Source organism: Aplidium turbinatum, chromosome 2 (assembly GCF_918807975.1).
Source record: "Aplidium turbinatum chromosome 2, kaAplTurb1.1, whole genome shotgun sequence".
Classification (NCBI taxonomy): Eukaryota; Metazoa; Chordata; class Ascidiacea; order Aplousobranchia; family Polyclinidae; genus Aplidium; species Aplidium turbinatum.
This window is the reverse complement of record NC_137473.1, coordinates 23,063,299-23,079,107: the sequence shown is the minus strand read 5'-3', so window position 1 is coordinate 23,079,107 and position 15,809 is coordinate 23,063,299. Positions and strand designations below refer to the sequence as shown.

The 15,809-nt window shown below is 37.4% G+C and overlaps 1 protein-coding gene across 2 annotated transcripts in view; it reads left to right on the top strand.

The window, feature by feature from the left end:
- The first annotated feature begins 302 nt into the window (after positions 1–302).
- The window catches only part of LOC145765141 (muskelin-like), a 32,094-nt gene continuing 16,587 nt past the window's right edge, over positions 303–15,809 (top strand). For both annotated transcript variants that reach the window (XM_082576905.1, XM_082576906.1), the window contains exons 1-3: positions 303–408; positions 12,814–12,979; positions 14,457–14,592. In XM_082576905.1, coding sequence (XP_082433031.1) covers positions 329–408; positions 12,814–12,979; positions 14,457–14,592 — 382 coding nt within the window. In that variant the 5' untranslated portion in view covers positions 303–328. The remainder of the gene's footprint in view (positions 409–12,813; positions 12,980–14,456; positions 14,593–15,809) is intronic.

The window sequence follows — 15,809 nt, the reverse complement described above, 5'->3', positions numbered from 1 at the left end:
TCTACTGATGATGCAATAGGATGCGCTGTGTGACAAAACATTTGAAATAAAGTAAACAATATCACACCAAATCAGAAAAATCAATTTATTAATATATATAGAGCTTTCGCCCACGGACATATTTACTCAGTAAATACTGACCACAAGTGTGGTTTCTTCAGTATAGTCTTACAAATTGATTTTTCTGATTTGGTGTGATATTGCGATTAAAAATTCTAAATTTGATTTAGATGAAATATAGTCTTCTGAGTAGGCTATTGATTCTGCTTGTATTCAATTAGTAACTCATACTTTGTAGGTTGTTAATGTGAAACAGGTAGGCTACGGTATGTGTTCACTGGATAAAGAAGCACCATTACCCTATACAATCCATGGATGGTCAAGTTATTCAGGCAACTATGTACCTGAGTAAGTCTTTCAGTTGCAATTTATTGTTTATAATATTCTTTAAAAAAACAATCCAGCCATGACAAATTACAAATATAGAGTGGTAATAGTTGCCAGGAAAGTGACACCACATCTGAGATTATAGTTACCATATGTCACTTGTCACCAATGTAGCAATATATATATAGGTCGATGAGCGTTTTTGCAATCATCTAGATCAGGGGTGGGGAACCTGCGGGCCGAATACGGCCGTGTGACTGTTCCATGTGGCCCGTGTCAAAATTTCTTTACATAAAATATATTGAAACAACAGCTCAAAAAAGAGTAGGCTCTGCATTCTCGGTATATTGCGAATGGCCTTCTATGACTAGTTAGTCCATCATAGAAGGCCATTTGTAACAACAATGTGTGCGTCACAATGTGACCAGTTATTGTTAATCGGTCAGTTATGCCATTCGTGAAAAGTGTTTTGCAGAGTAGTCTACTTCTCAAATTAGCAAAATTTTACATTGTATCATACCGTAGCTTCTAGAAAGAAAAGAAAGATTGGTGATGAAGGCAGAATGTTCCAGAAAGATTGGACAAACTTGTACTTCTTTGTTGAAGTAAATCATTGTCTACTTTTCTGCATTTTTTATCTGTAAATAAAATTTCGAAATGTTCAGTGGCCCGCCTGTGATATTTCTCATTTTATGTGGCCCGCCATACTAAAAAGGTTCCCCACCTCTGATCTAGATAATTGCGTCCACTTCACAAATTTGTAAACATTTTGCAATTGAAAATAATTTGACAAAAAAATTTTTATATATTATTATTATGGCAGTGGCTATTTGACCGGCGCCGGTCTTTGAATCTGAAACACTATTTGACCGGTCATGACGTCACTATACAGGCACCTTTTTCTCTTTCAAAGCAAAAGACGAGAAGCGCGTATATAAGTTCTAAATTCGACAATTTCATTCAACTTGATCTGTGGCGCGTACAGTACTTCGCCGGCTTCTATTCTAGAGGGAATGAGTTCGATACTACCTGGAAGCGTTTTTCTTTTCTTTTTTAACTAAATTTTGACCCGAAGTGCATTTTTGTAGTCAATTTTTAATTTGAGTAGCCTACAGCCCAATTTTTTAGGTCTTTTCAAATGTGAGTAATAAAGTTAGAGTTTTTTTAATTTGCTGGAATTTGAGAATTTCTCTGGGTAATTTTCCGTTTGTGGCCGTGCTAACTACTGATTATATAGCCTACTACATAATTTTTCATTCAGGCACGTTTTAAACCTTTCAAGGTTTTGCCACCTTTTCCCGTTCATTAACGTGCTGGTAGGTCTATATCGATTTTTGTAGTTAGTATCTTTTTCGTCCCGGATGCGTTAATGACGAAAAAGAAAATGATTGATTGATTGAATATGGTATATTTATTAACTATGATATGACCGATGACCATGTTTGCCGAACGAAGCATTACATTTTTGCTCTCAACAAGTTAGTTATATACAATATACACTTCTTTTAAAAAAATGGTAATGGTATGTAAATGTAATGCAACTCAAATTAAAAATTGACTACAAAAATGCACTTCAGGTCAAAATTTAGTTAAAAAAAAAAGAACGCTTCTGGGTAGTATCGAACTCATTCCCTCTAGAATAGCAGCCGACGAAGTATCGCACGCGCCACGGATCGAGTTGAATAAAATTGTCGAATTTAGAACTTAAATACGCGCTTCTTGTCTTTTGCTTTGAAAGAGAAAAAGAAAAAAAGTGACTGTATGGTGACGTCATGACCGGTCAAATAGTGTTTTAGATTCAAAGACCGGCGCCGGTCAAATAGCCACTGCCTATTATTATTTATTTGTATAATACACATACACATAGGCGTCGAAATAGGGTGGGCAGGGTGGGCGGCGCCCACCCTGCTGTGAAACGAGGGTGGGCAAAATATGTTTCGCCCACCCTGTTTTCATGGCACTTATGAAGTGTTCGTTACAATTATTTCCGTTTTTGTTAAACGCTGAATTATTCAACTAACTGCAGCGCAACTTCTTGTTTTACGCTATGTCTCTCGCTAGGTATCCGACACTCCGACAGAACAAAGCAATTCCGCAACAACCCTGCGTTGAAAAAAAGGCGGTGCTCGGTGCATTGTTACGTTTGTTACGTTACTGCATTTTGTCATGGCAACTGCCACACGCTAGCAATTCCTGGTGAGAGAAAGCCACGTTTGATCTTTTCTCCGAAAGGTCTCACTTTCGTTACATCACAATCAAACTTCAGTTCCGCCTCAGCGTAAGGGAATATGAATATGACATCATAATGAACATGACAATAAAATAACCGATACAAACTAAAGACGTACTGAAACAAATCTTTCCTCACAAACTTGTTGCTGGGTATAAATTGGGGCACCGCTCGGTGTTGTCATTTCATTATTGAAATGTTAAACATGAAGCAAAGTCAAACATCTATTCGCGCATTCGTTAAACCAGCTTCCAAAAGGTGTCGAGATGATAACGCTGAAGAAGCCACGTCCAGCACGAATGAACGTAGAGATGACATTGATGAAGAAAGCAGTGCTTTAAGAATGGACAGTGGTGAAGTCAATGTCTCAGGCAATGCACCGGTAGTTGTAGAAGACAGCATGAGCCATGGATCTCTACCTGCTCCATTTGACGTTAGCATGCTGCCGGATCAGCTTCCGGCTCGGGAAGGTCGTGTGATGCAAAGGAAGCTTTTTTCCGAATTCCAGTGGATGCGTCTTAACCCTGATGGTACTTGTTACTGTAGATTGAAAACATATCTGCGTTCCACACAAACGCAGCAGCGCTTGAATGACCTGGCAATTTTGAACACCCATCGTGAACATGCTGAGGTACTTGATCTCGCCCAAGCAGTTAATGAGTTTGTTTCGCGAAGCCAGACGCGTCGCAACAAGTTTGGATGGAGTACATAAAGCAGTTAACAATGTGTTGTCTTTCTGTATGTCATTCATTTGTTCTTGGGTTTTTTATTAGTGCTTTCGAGTATGTACGCCTATTTCCAACAGGTTACATTTCTTTCCGTCTTGGTTACGTTTGCTTTTTTGTATAACGTCACGCAGCATCTTGTTTCCATTTCGGAAGTTTTGAATACATTTTCGCCAAACGTACAGTAAGTAGCGTGATTAATTGAAAAATTATTTTAAATTTGAAAAAGTTGGTCAACTACAACTGAACTCGTGGTGCGTGATTGAATGACCACATTGTACGTAAGGTTGGCGCGGTGCAAAACCGCAATATCCGCACAGTCAGCAGTCACCTGTCCGAACATTTTGGGGCAAATCCGAAGGCGCCACTTTAAAGATAACAGGTCACGAGTCACGCGCTTTTTAGGTCGCAAAGGAAAACATAAAAGTTTGTTTAGTTTAGCAGCGCTCATAAGATCGCAAGGTGCAAGAAAGCAAACATCAAACCTATTAAAGCTTAATTGCTGCAGCGACGCTAAACGCAGTCTTTGTGAGAAAGACTAACCATTGCGAATTTGCGAACATACACATTCAATGAAATCTGTTTGAAAAATCTCGCCCACCCAGAATTCCTCTCTTCTAAGAAAAAATCGACGCCTATGCACATACAGTTCATTTATCAATAATGTTATCACAACTTGTGTAAGTTCTATCTTTTTATTCTATCTGCATTATGTGACTTGTTTTTTGGCTTTCAAACAAAGGTCTTTTCAAACTTTTCATTATCGAATTAATACAATGGAAGGATGAAGTGTGAGCCTTGAGACAGTAAAGAAAGCTTTCCTACTGTAGTTGGCAGTTTGAGTTGCATTGTCTGCATTTCATTTCAAGATTACTATCACAGCGAAGTTACAGAAAAAGCAATTTCAAACAAATGATCTAAGAACATAAGCTTATCGCTTGAAGCAAAATATGAAATTGCATGCAAGTTGAGCATAAAGGGTGTTAATATGTAATTGTATATTAGATTAGCAAAGTACCTCAATGTTAAAAAAACTAGTCTGAGTACGTTAAGCAATCATACAGAGAAAATAATTTCTGAATTGGAAGCAGGGCATAATGCCAAAAAAAAAAGAAGGCGGCATGAACTTGTTGGTGTGGATGATCCATTGATCCTAAGTGGTGGTTTCATAGTACTGTAGTACTTAAGTGGTTTCGTAGTGCAAGAGCAGGGCTGCGATTTTTTCTTTTTTGTCGAACGACCAAAAATTCTACGCTTGTTTGTCGAATAGTAATATGACGCCACAAGAGTCAGATTATAAGCGTTTGGCCGCGAGTTACCGCACAAGTTGTGTGGTATCAGAGTCACTTACTTTAAGTTTTTAACGCTGGTTGAGTGATTCCATCTACGACGGCAAAAACATTGCCGTCGCCAAATCAACACACGTTGGATTGCTGCGACAATTGCCCTATGCCTATGCTTTATTGTTTAATCAAACGATATTTTATGCGCTTCTTCATCGCGTGTCACACGACGCAAGCTATTTTATGCGCTGACAATGCTCAATTGTGAACTGTAAAAAGTTTGCCACCTTATGAATACTGGCTTAATTGTTACGCAAATGTTATTTTTTCATCGAATGCTTATTGTTTACCGGTGTCGTTGCGAATATAAATCATCGTGTAAGAAGATACAGTTAAAAAGTGGAATTTACCTGCTATAGATTATCAAACAGAAGGAAAAGTTAGTGTGGTATTTTGCAAAATTTGTAAAGAATTTTATGACGGAAACAAATCGGAATTAGAAAAGCTACGGGGTCAAGTTAAAATAGTAATACGAAATTAGATAAACGGTTCTTCGGCAGAAAAGAAAAATAATGCTTCTGATCATATGGCATTGCGCGTTCAAGAACGGGCAGTTTTGCGTCTTCAAGTATTCCAGTGACGATGCGACAGCTTCATCCTTCCATACAGCGTCTTATGATTCCGATTGTGACAACTAGTTCTTTATCAAACAGACTCGTGTTGTGTTTGCTCGCAGTGTCTCAATTGTGCCGAAATTATGTGAGTGTAAACGTAAATCGAGGCAATGATCTCGCAGTGAGATATTAATTTGTTACTGGTACCTGGTTGAACAATTAACGTTATTTTATGATAATTCAAAGTCGCTAGATGTCGAATTAATGTAAAACAAACGTAAATTTCTTCTTGGGCATTGTTACGCAGGCAGCAAAATTCGTTATTTTTGCATTGACTTCACGTCTGTAGACGTTGAATCAATGTAAAAATGATGATTTTTGCTGTCTGGGTACGCAATGTAACCCGCCAGGAAAATTAAATAGATTTGTGCTGACTCGAACGTTGAATCAACCCAAAATTAACTTACTTATCCCTCTGAGTTATTTAACGTGATTTAACGTAACAGCGTGCGTATCGCTACTTTTGGTATTATTAGTAATTACATCACTACAAATCAAACAGTGCGGTCGTGACTCGTGATAGACTACTCTAGTATATTTTTCGCTTCTCGTTTTTTTGATTCAACGTCTGCAGACGTTGAATCAATGTAAAAACGACGGGTTTTGCCAGCTGGGTTGTGTGCTTTTGTGAATGCAAATGCAAAATCGCCCATTACGTAATCACAGAAACCCTTTTAGTGGATGGAAGTCAAGTTGCAACCGTGTTTATCTGTCTACTATTCCTTATTCACACTGCAAAACATTTCTGCAAGCTTGGAACAACAAGTGCATAAGTCAGACATAAATACAAACTTGCAAACACGTTGACAATTAAAGTAGCCTACTTCGGTTATTTTATCTATAAAAGAAGCCCGTTGTGTCGAATAGCACAAAACGTGTGTGGCGAAATGTTTGATGCCAGGCGTTGGAACTTCGATCAAAGCATTCTCCCGCAGTGTTCAAAATGGCGGCGCTGACGCCTTGGGAGTTTCTCGTGTGAAGCGTCACTTTTAGACCTTGCTTTGAAGTACCTGGTGCAAGAAAGTTTACGTAAGTCAGCACTCTTATGATTGCATCACGTGATGCCTCCCCCCCCCCCCCCGATTGTTCCTCGACCTGACTACGTTTAGTCCTCTCTCAGTTTTTTTTTATTTCCTTTTTATTTTCCTTTTTTTTTCGTTTTTTTTTTTCGTAAGGCACGGCGTTTGTCGAATAGTGATGGCGCGTGTCGAGTGACCTCGTCACCGAAAAAGGCAAAAATCGCAGCCCTGTGCAAGAGATGAAAAGATGCCAGTTAGTTGACAAATGCTTCTCAAAGGTTCAACAATTTGCTCGCATCTTTGGTCATGACAGTGTTGATAACCTAGACATAAACTGGATAACCCGGTGAGAATCGCTATGAGCAGTTGCATGCAAGAAATAACATGGCAAAACAGCCTCTGTTGACGAAACAGGGGTGGACAATTGTCACAAAAATCGTTTACCGTACTTAGTCGTATATTATAACTTCTAAATTCAACAGTTTTTTCAACTGAATCAGTAGTGCATGCGATATTTGTCAAGCTGGTGCTCCCAAGGAAATAAGTTCGATACTAACCGGAGTTCACTTGTATTTAAGTCAAATAGTAATCTACACAAAACATCAGTAAAAATATAAAATAGCCTATATTTAAGCGGGTGGTAGGCTTGAGTAAAGAGTAACTTAGTTTTCTGTCAAAAACCTTCACTATGACTAGGTTTAATAATGAGCAAAGTCACACTATTTTGCTTGCAACTTGTAGCCAGGGTGCATAATTGCATGTGTCCTGTAGAAATGTATTCATAGCAACATTAGTAGAGCGCCGTCTTACACGTACTCGCCACATGACCTATCCATCCCGAGTAGAAGTAATTGCGAAAGATAACAGATTAAGAAAAGTTCCATCTGGCTTCAACGTGTGTTCAGGCAAATCTCCTGTTGGGATGTGCTAATAACAAGAGTAGTAGAGCGTTGTCTCACACCTCATCACTACACGATCTATTGGCAAATAAACCGGCAATTTTGGCGAAGCAAACCTGGTTTAACAACAAATAAACACCAAACACACGTACTAAAAAAACATTATATTTTTCTGTTCAATATAACATTTTGTCTGAAAAGCATTGCCGGTTTAATTAATTCCAATTAATTCTGATTTCAATAAAGTTAGTTTGAAGAAAATCGGTCGAGTGGAAGTCGAGTTATGCCGATTTAAAATATATGCGTTTCGTGGTCATTCAAGCATATCAAAATCGATTAAATCACAGTCAAATTTTGTAATAGCTGTCACTTGCACAATTGATTATGTACAATAGTCAAATTTGAAACACATACTCATTAGGTATCAATAATTAATTTATGGTCGAAAAAAATCAATTGTCATTTCTGTTGAGGTCATGAAGGGTCATCACATACGATATACTATCGAAGTCACTCAAGCATGACGCATACTTGAAATAATAACAACTTTAAAGGGACAAATCGAAAAAAGTTGTGTAATATCTCATTTGAAAGCTCTGAAACAGATCAATTACTTAGTAAAATATTGTTTTGTATATTACACATTGAGGGTCTCAATTCAGCGCTTTAAAAATAAAAAAAAATATGCCCAAATAAGGGTCAATTCAGAAGAAATAAGACCCTTCGTAATAGTTTAATTCGATCATGTCTCTCGCAATATGAAAAGTTACAAGAATAAATGTATTTCAATGACTCACTGGCAATACTTTGCTCTCAATTCCATTATACATACTTCTTAACCCTTTATAACATAAGCCAGTAGAGTCTGACTAGATCCATGGAAATTTTGCAACCTTGGAGAATTTTGACGAAGTATCCTACTGTAAGTAGCACAAATCCTAAATTGTGTAGCCTCTAGCAAGCAGACAAAGCAACAAATGTGAATGAATAAAGCATGAGAAAAGGAAATGTTTTCAGGAGTTCAACAGTGACAAATTTAATTATGATTTGAATGCTTCGCCCATTCTTCTAGAATCTTTTTGAATGAGCCGAGTGACAAGTTGTACTGTACACGTATGGATATCAAGTTTGGTACATCAATGACACATAGGATGTGATCAAAAGGAACCCAACAGTTGTATTTCCTTTCTCAACGGAAAGAGATCGATGGACCATGTGGATGCATAAAATCTATGCTTGCATCCTCATTATCTTGGTCTGTTGTGCTAACTATCCCGATGTATATACCAATTATGATCGTAAACCACACAAACAAACTTCCCTTCATTCAATTCTTTGAGATTGTTGCGCTTCTTCACATGCAGATTAACCACCAGTGAATATTCTGAATCACAGCTCACGCGCTTTATCCCAATCTATGACGATCCTTGCAGTGGGTTGAAATAATGGAGCCCCCATGTTCCTTTGATTGTGCTTGCAATTGCAAATCTTTCCTTCAATTGCTCTCTTGTGTCAGCAAGGACATCTGTAGATATTATCTGAAAATGAATGCTGGAAATATTTTTTTGGCAATGTTCTAACATTTTATGTGTGTCAGTAATTTGATTTCGAACTCTCCATTTTAAACTCTCCATTGCTGTCGATCTTTTAACAGTTCCGTCAATGACATCGTACAGAGATTTACTGTGACTGGTGGCAAAAAATGACCACAAAGCATCAATCCCACAGTCATCCTTGTGGAGGCAAAAATTGTGGAAGGATTTGCAATTTTTATATTGGGCTGCACACCCATGACCAGTAAAATACTCAACTGTTTGGACATTAGGAATTTTCATTTTTAGGTATTTGATGATTTGCTGTTGGGTTTGGAATACCATTGGAACATCATGCTGCATATCCTCAGATAAAAACAGAGACTGAGATGACATAACCAGGTGCAGTCTATGATTGCATTCCGTACATGAAGCAGTTACTTGCCAAGACGCCGCTTAATAATCTTGTTCTAGCTTGTAGTAGAATTTACCTTGAGAATGATTTCATCATAGCAGGATTCAAAGCTCTTGCAAATTTTACATACCGAGTGACAATACCCTTTTTTATCTGTGTGGAACGAGCAAACCAGGATTTGTTAATTGACATCCTTCCTCAGCCCTGCAGTCACCTTGCTGAAAAAAGACACACACCCTCCAGGACTACCATATAGAATGGACTGTGGACACATGTGAAAATGGAAGACAATGCTCCACAAAGCGATCAATCATCTTCTTCCTGGAGAAATGTGCACCCAGGCTGGAAAAGGAGTAGAACTGCAGTACAAGCTTGAGTATTGGGATGTTGATCTTAATGCTGCTCGAGCAACTCCTCTCCATACACTGGTATCAGACCAACGGAAAACCTGCCGAAAAACAACTTGAATGAAGAGAGGTACTTGGCCAAGTTTGGTTATCTTTCTTCACAATCGGCCAAACACTCAAACATGATGTTCAAGGTAAATTTAAGAAGATCAAAGATGACCTTATGCTGTCAGAAAGACAAATCAATGAAGTTGAGCGGGCAACCACTACTATTCTCAAACAACTAGATTAAATGGAGGTGATCTAGAGCAACAAGCAGAAAAAGAAGATAAAGCAAAAGTTGAAAGAGAAGTTGCAAAAGAAAGTGAGAGCCAGTGATTTTATTGACCAACTTCTTGTTAAATGTAAAAAAAACATGGGGGGGGGGGCTTTTACATTTGTTCATGAAGTAAAAACTCTTGTTTCTAAAAAGCCACCTGAGCTAAAGACATTCTTAAGGCAAGAAATCCAATATCAGAGAGTCACCCACCAACATGATGCAGATGTCCCCAGAGATCTTTACCAGGTCAACAAGGCATCCCAAGAGGAGATTATTAAGAATCTCAATGCACTCCCTGGAGATGATTTCCAAGTTGAGGAAGCAGTGGTCTTCCCTTGTGAAGAGGAAATAGTGCAAACACTTACAGGAGCTTAAGAGACAGAGGGTCAGGATAAGGAAGTGTTCCAGCCAAACCAGTCACTTACCGTCATATGGGATGTGGGAGAAAACAAAAGATGGTACGTTGGTCGTTGGGTTTTACCTCGACGATAATGGGGATGCAACATTTCAAGTAGATCATCTGACGCGTGCTGCCACAGAAGATGAAACTTGGCAGCGACCACCTGGCACTGATGACATTCAAGGCACTATAAAGCAACAGCTTGTCCCTGTAACAGTTTCAGGACCTTGGATCTTTTCTTGGAGAAAACCATGTTACATTTTTAACAAAGCCCTGGGCCTGGAGATTGAAAGTGTGTTTAAAGAAATAACTCAACAAAGGTGACATAAACAACAAATTTGGTAAAAATTAGTATTAAGTCAACCTCCAATTGTCAGTGACTTTTCTGATATGCACTAACATATTGCCTGACCCCACAAACATAGGGTTGGGCACCAGAACCAGTAAAAACAACCCCAAAATAGTGAAGTTATGGCCAAAAATGTGATTTTTCATAGAAATTAGGGACCATTTTTGGATTTTTGCTCTGCACACTTTTTTCTTGGATACAAGATCAAAACTTTTGTCATTTTATGTTGAGATAGGTTAAATAGAATAGAAAAAAAACTGTCCCTGCAGTGAAAAATACAAAAAAAGTATTTTTGACCCATGTACACTGTACAGTACAGACCACTTCTAATATAGGAGTGGCTATCAGTTCAATTTATCAGTATTTTTACCAATCACATTATACACTCCATATCATCAAATATACAAAACAAGTTTTTCACAGCTAAATCTCCTGGTTCAGGGCTTTCCAACAACATCAAATTTAAGTTCATATGTGCTGTCCCTTTTGAGTTACAACCTTTTGAAAATACCGTTACGCCTGAGTGATTTTAGTGCATCCAGCTACAAATTCCCCCATACTTACTGCCACCATACGTGGATAAAAACAAAATAGGTGCACATTTGGAGTCACAACAACAAATACATCAATCTTACATAGTTGCAACGTATTTCATTAAGTAGAATGTATATACTAAGCATTTAAAAAGGCACTAAAATTAAAGAGCGTCTCGTCACGGATGAACGGTCACAAAAACAATCAATTTTCAAATGACTGTAACTTCTGTTCTGCTTGACCAATTTCATTCAAACAAGCGTTTTTGGATTCAGAATAGAACATTCTACCTGCTTGTAAACTTTATATAGAAAAATGAGATGGTGGGTTACATATCCTGGTGGATTGACGTGTAATGCCCCACTTGGATCCAGAGTTGCCTTATTGGCGTTTTTATCCAAATATATGTGATAACTGGGTCAAACTAATTCTAGTCTATTCGTAAAAACATGAATAGCTCTAATTATAATTCTTATATAATTTCAAAATGCTAAAAAATTATAGTTGTCCAAGTCTGCCTGGCGCCACAGTGCTCCGCACTTAACTATCCTGACCTGAGTGCCTAACTGTCTGCACCTAAAAGACATGCTCCCTATATATAATAAGTCATATATATTGTTAATAAGTCAATAATTAGCATTATGCAGCCTTTGAATTTGACGTTGGCAATTGTCGAGGTAAATGTTGAAGTAATCGAACAAAATATGAATTGCGTTGGAATATGAACATGGAATATTGTATTGGAATACAAATATAAATTGCGACGCAAATTTTGAACACACATTGATTTCAGAATCAGATACCCATTCAGCAAATCAACCCTTTTTTACGTTGATTCAACGCTTGCAGACAATGAAAAAGAGCTGATGTCTGCCAGTAATTGTTAAGGCAAAAAAACGTGTCCAGCAGTGCGGAGGAAAAATTTTAACTCCTGACGTGAGTGGTTGACATCACGAAAAACAGTGTTTTGAAAGATCAAAACCATTGAATTTATGATTCAAACACAACTAGATCAAAAAATATACAATTAAGACTCCCTAATCACTTACTCCCTAACCAACCTAGCATTTCATATAATTCCTTGCAAATACCAAAATTGCTTCTTTTTGTAACACTAAAGTATCGGCTAAAATATTGGTATCGGTCTATATATAAATGTGATATCGGTTTCGGCCAAAATATTGGTATCAGTACATCTCTAATTCTTGTGTCTTTGTTTTGAGATGGGATATTTCAACAGCGATAAGTTTCAAATTCAATATATTGTTATCAAATTGCCATCTTGGGCATATGGACCAGACCTTCATACCACACAGCAGATCACTTTTATGTCAGCAGACCTTGAATAGAGATGTAATTGGTGCCATCGCACTTAATAGTAATATATATACCATTATTGTGTGAAGGGGCTACAGCTACACGCACCCTGGGGGTTTTTTTTCGGTCATTTATCGGTCATTGACCGATTTTTTAGCAAAATGTCCGAAAAAAATATAGTCTATTCGGTCAAAATTTCCGAAAAAATATATAGTTAATTTACTAAATATGACTAAAAATGACCGAAATAAATGAAAAATGGCCGAATTTTTTCAAGTCATTTCAGACAGATCACCGAAAACTCTCAGCAAAAAAAAAAAAACCAGCATGCACCTCATATGTAAGAACATTGCACTACTTTAAAGCTAATGTTTTATTCACAGAAACATCCTTGTGAACAAACCTACTCAGCAGTCATCACGATGGTCATCCGAAAACAATTATCCTCCTCAATTCATCGCTCTCAAACTTTCAAAACCTTCTTTAATATCATCAATCACTTTTGGGAAGTATGAAAAAACACATGTATGTAATCTGAAAAAGTTTAAGGTATGTTGATGCAAGTTTGGATAATCAACTTCACATATGTACCGGTACTAAGTTTGGGACTATGACTTAGGTGCAGAGACATAGGGAGGGGTGAGGTAGGTGCCCACACATTGGCATCGAGCTATTTTGAGTAATATTGTGTATTTTACTGTGTGCTTGGTAGTCACAACTGGACAGTAGACACTGTATTTTATTGATTTATGGACCATTGGATCTAACATGTATACGGTTGTTTGTATTCAGCTATAAATATCATATTTAGAAGTGTGCATAGAAAAGACACAATCACATAAATATGATAAGTAAGAGTCCCATGTGAAAGTTGTGGCCACAAACAAATGTATGCTGGATGTGCAGTTGTGCACTGCCAGTAAAACGTAGATTGTTTAACTTTGGTGATTTGTAACGTGGAACACGGTGGTGCTTTCAGTTGAATCACATGTGAGTCTCCTAAACCACAATTTCCACACGGGACGTTATCTTGTCATTGTTCTCTTCAGTTTTATTTTATTTTTTCAATTATTATACTTGTTTATGGGTACATTTTTGACAGTTCCCCCAAATTAAACGATTTTAAGCAAATTAAATTAATCAAACAGATTTCTGTTACTGAGACATGTGTATTCCTTGATGAATTTAAGGCACGGAAAACGAGATATAAAAGTATGGGATGTTACTAAGGATGCCCAAAGTAGAATAATTGCCTATTCTAGAATTTCGAATCCTATTCTAGAATCCTCGGCGTAAATTTTAACCTTTTCTTTTTATTGAGAAAATACACATAACGACATGAAAAAGAAGCTTTGCAAAGCCATCATTTTAACAAGTTCTCAATCGTTCACAACAGTGATGAATTGCAATGTAGAACGTTTATCTCCTCCAGATGCTGCCCTGTCAGCCTTGTTTTGAGTTTTCCAACAGTCAGCCCAGCGCTTGAAAACGATCGCTCCAAAGAAGCTGATGTTGCTGAAATGGCCACGTATTTTGCAGCTAAATTGTGCAAAAGTGGGAAGTCTGCTTTGTTGCAAGACTTGCAGGCGTATTTTTTTAAAAAAAATTTTTTTTTTATAATTTTTTCTTTTCTCCGTATTATTTCCGAATCCAATTACCCGATAAAAAAGTGGTTTTTAGATTCGAATCTGGATGGATTCGAATCGATTCGAATCTCAAGGATTCGAAATTCTACTTTGGGCATCCCTAGATGTTACTTAGTGTCAAGTGTATATCTTCTTTGGAGCGATCGTTTTCAAGCGCTGGGCTGACTGTTGGAAAACTCAAAACAAGGCTGACAGGGCAGCATCTGGAGGAGATAAACGTTCTATTGTCTTAAATTAGAATAATTTACACGATTTGATGCTACTGTATTTACTATCTCAACTAACAATACCCACTTGTAGAAAATTGTATTTTCAAGTAAGAAGTATTTTTCACAATCCCAATCCGAATGGTGTCTGAAAATCACTTACAATCCTTGCAGGTTTTTGGAGGTTTGGAAGAGGAGCATCTTGTGGAGTTACTGGAGGATGGCCTAAAAAATGACAATAAGCCCGAAAGCTTTTGCATAAAATATTTCTTGAACGGCCGATGCTTACCATGCCAGTACATTAAAATTGGTAACTTCAATTTGGAAGGATCACTTTTATTCTGCTATTGGTTTTTGACTGATGAATTGTACTATTAGGTTCACTACAAAAGTTATTGGTTAGGTTTTTCAGAACGTAATGTGTATTTATTTCCATGAAGTTTTTATTTTTGCATTAGTAATACCTAGATAATAGTTAAAATAGAGTTGTGCATTCAAATTATAGACCAGGAATTGAATGAGAAGGATTGTTTCCTGGTTTTAAGATCTAATTGGCATACGTACAGTAAACAGAAAGTCCAATAAAAGTTGAAGTTATTTTATGTTAAGGAGTACCATAGTGGTGATGTGGCCAACCCATGTATGCCATGGTTATGGTTGTTCAATGTTCATGTTCAAGAGATTTTGTTGATAAGTCATACAATGAAACGTTGCGATTCAATACTTTGGCCATTTTTGTTGGCTTTATTCAATGTTGTGTAAGTGTCACGACTGTGGCATACTGATGAAAAATTGGACTTTGGTCTGTTATGCAAAAGGCTAGTCTGTTTGAAAAACAAATAATAAGAATTGATTGGAACTCCTGCACTTGAATTGGTTCAAGTGGTTATGCAGATGACATAAGATTTCCACTCCTTTGTGGGCCTCACAATGTTTAGGTTATTTAGGCGCAGGTTATGCACAGTTGCACACCTGATTTAATATCAATGTGTTACCCACCTCAATGGTTCAGCACCATCAACCGCTTTTACCAATGACTCTATTTTCTAACAGCTCTAAACAATAAGTTATACTTTGTTCTGATGATATTGTGTGTAACACCACTGGACCATTCAGCTGCCGAAATGGCCCGTTTCGGCGAGTTCCCGATTCGGTGAGTTTTTGAAAGGAAATTATCGGGTACCATAGCCTAATTATAATTGCCGTTTTTACATCGTTTTAACGTCGCTAAACGTTGAAATCGTGCAGAAAGGAATAAAAATAAAATGTTTGAAGCAGGGTTGAGAAAAACCAGGGTTTTTTGGGTTTTATTTAAAAAAGATGCAAAAAGGTAGATTCATACTTATTTAACCTCAAATACTACTTTTTACCAATGAAGTGCCTCTCACTACATACATCTCAGTACATGCTGGCACATCTCAATAAAATAATGCACTAGGGCTGTTTAACGGTATGAGGCCTTCTTGCATAAATGAGTTTTAGTGTAGTACAAAGTGGCAGTACTTGATTTTTGTGTACAGAAATATC